This window comes from Sceloporus undulatus, chromosome 9, assembly GCF_019175285.1.
Source record: "Sceloporus undulatus isolate JIND9_A2432 ecotype Alabama chromosome 9, SceUnd_v1.1, whole genome shotgun sequence".
NCBI lineage: Eukaryota > Metazoa > Chordata > Lepidosauria > Squamata > Phrynosomatidae > Sceloporus > Sceloporus undulatus.
Genome location: NC_056530.1, coordinates 31,040,687 through 31,042,080, shown reverse-complemented (window position 1 = coordinate 31,042,080; position 1,394 = coordinate 31,040,687). Strand labels below are relative to the sequence as shown.

At 50.9% G+C, this 1,394-nt stretch overlaps 1 protein-coding gene across 1 annotated transcript in view; it reads right to left on the bottom strand.

The window, feature by feature from the left end:
* RPRD2 (regulation of nuclear pre-mRNA domain containing 2) overlaps window positions 1-891 on the bottom strand; it is a 206,048-nt gene extending 205,157 nt beyond the window's left edge. Inside the window, 1 exon segment of the mRNA XM_042441214.1 lies at window positions 537-891. Within this exon segment, the coding sequence (XP_042297148.1) occupies window positions 537-831 (295 nt within the window). The 5' untranslated portion in view covers window positions 832-891.
* Between the last annotated feature and the right edge of the window lie 503 nt (window positions 892-1,394).

Here is a 1,394-nt window from a genome sequence, read left to right as displayed (position 1 = left end):
CCCTCCCTCCCTCTCTTCACAAGCCCACCTGCCCACTAGGCAATGCAAAACACAGACACACACAGAGCTGCATGCACACCCCTTTCCCTTCCACTGGGTCCCTGGCTGCGAGGGCCTTCCCCAGAGGGACCCCTATCCCCACCACTCCCCCTCCATAAGAACCCACCTCCAAGCATCACTCTCAGGTAAGGCTAAACCAATACACCCCCCAAAAAATGAACCCTTCCCCTGGATCCCTGTCTGCGAAGAGCTTCCCCATAGAGACCCATGGATGCCTGTCGTCCTCCCCAAGAGACCACAGCACCATGGAGCCCAACCCCCTTCTGCCATGCAGGAACTCCCCATCAGAGCACCCCTAACCCCCCTCCCCGCCCACTAGGCCTCCCTGCCAGGGAAGGCAACACAGACACAGGCCCCCCTCTCTTGGGACCCTAAGTCTTTCCTCCGAAGGCATGGTCCTCAGGCCCTCCGCCATTGGCCTCGAAGCCACTGCCAGGGAAGGCAACCCACCCTCCGCCCGCCCGGGACTGACTCACATCTCCGCATCCACTTGATCCAGTGCTGGACGATGGTGGCGTGGTGGCGCCGGTTCTCCAGGCACCACGAAGACAGGCCCTGGATCGACTCCATCGTGTTGCTCACCCCCTGCAGCTTCCTGTCCAGAGACGACTCCAGGGCGCCCGAGGACGAAGGCGCCGACGACGAGGACGACGAAGGACCCAACGCAGCCGCAGCCGCCGCCGCGACAGAAGACGACGAGGAAGAGGAGGACGAGGAGGAGGAGGAGGACGAAGAGGAGGAGGAGGCCTTGCCGCCGCCTCCGGCCGCCATTTTGCCTCCCCTTCGGTCGCACAAGCAACGCCGCCGAGGGGAAGGAGGCGCCACGCTGCGCATGCGCCGGCGTACTCCTCACCGCGCAGGCGCCACGCTCGACGCGCACGCGCAAGCCACGCCCCCCCGCTCGCTCTCTCGCATGCAGCCCCCCGCCTCCTCCGCTCGCGCATGCGCACTGCGCAGACTGGAAAAGCAAGCCGCAAAACAAGTTACTACTCCACTCCCCCTTTTAAAAAATAAGAATAAAATAAGATATATATTACATACGTTTCATACTTTTTAAGTATAAATTTAAGAATATAAATTTATTTATTTATAAATATTAATATATTTTATATTGATTATTTATTAATATTTAACTATTGTTAATAATTTATTATTTATTATTATTTAAATAATAACAATAAAATAATAAATTATTTAAATAAAAATATAAGCATTATTTTAAAATAAATATTTTTATTTATTTAACAATTTATTTATTTAATTATATGAAATCTATTTTAAAATAAAATAATGTAATAAAATAATAAAGTAATTATTTTAATAAGAAGAAAAGA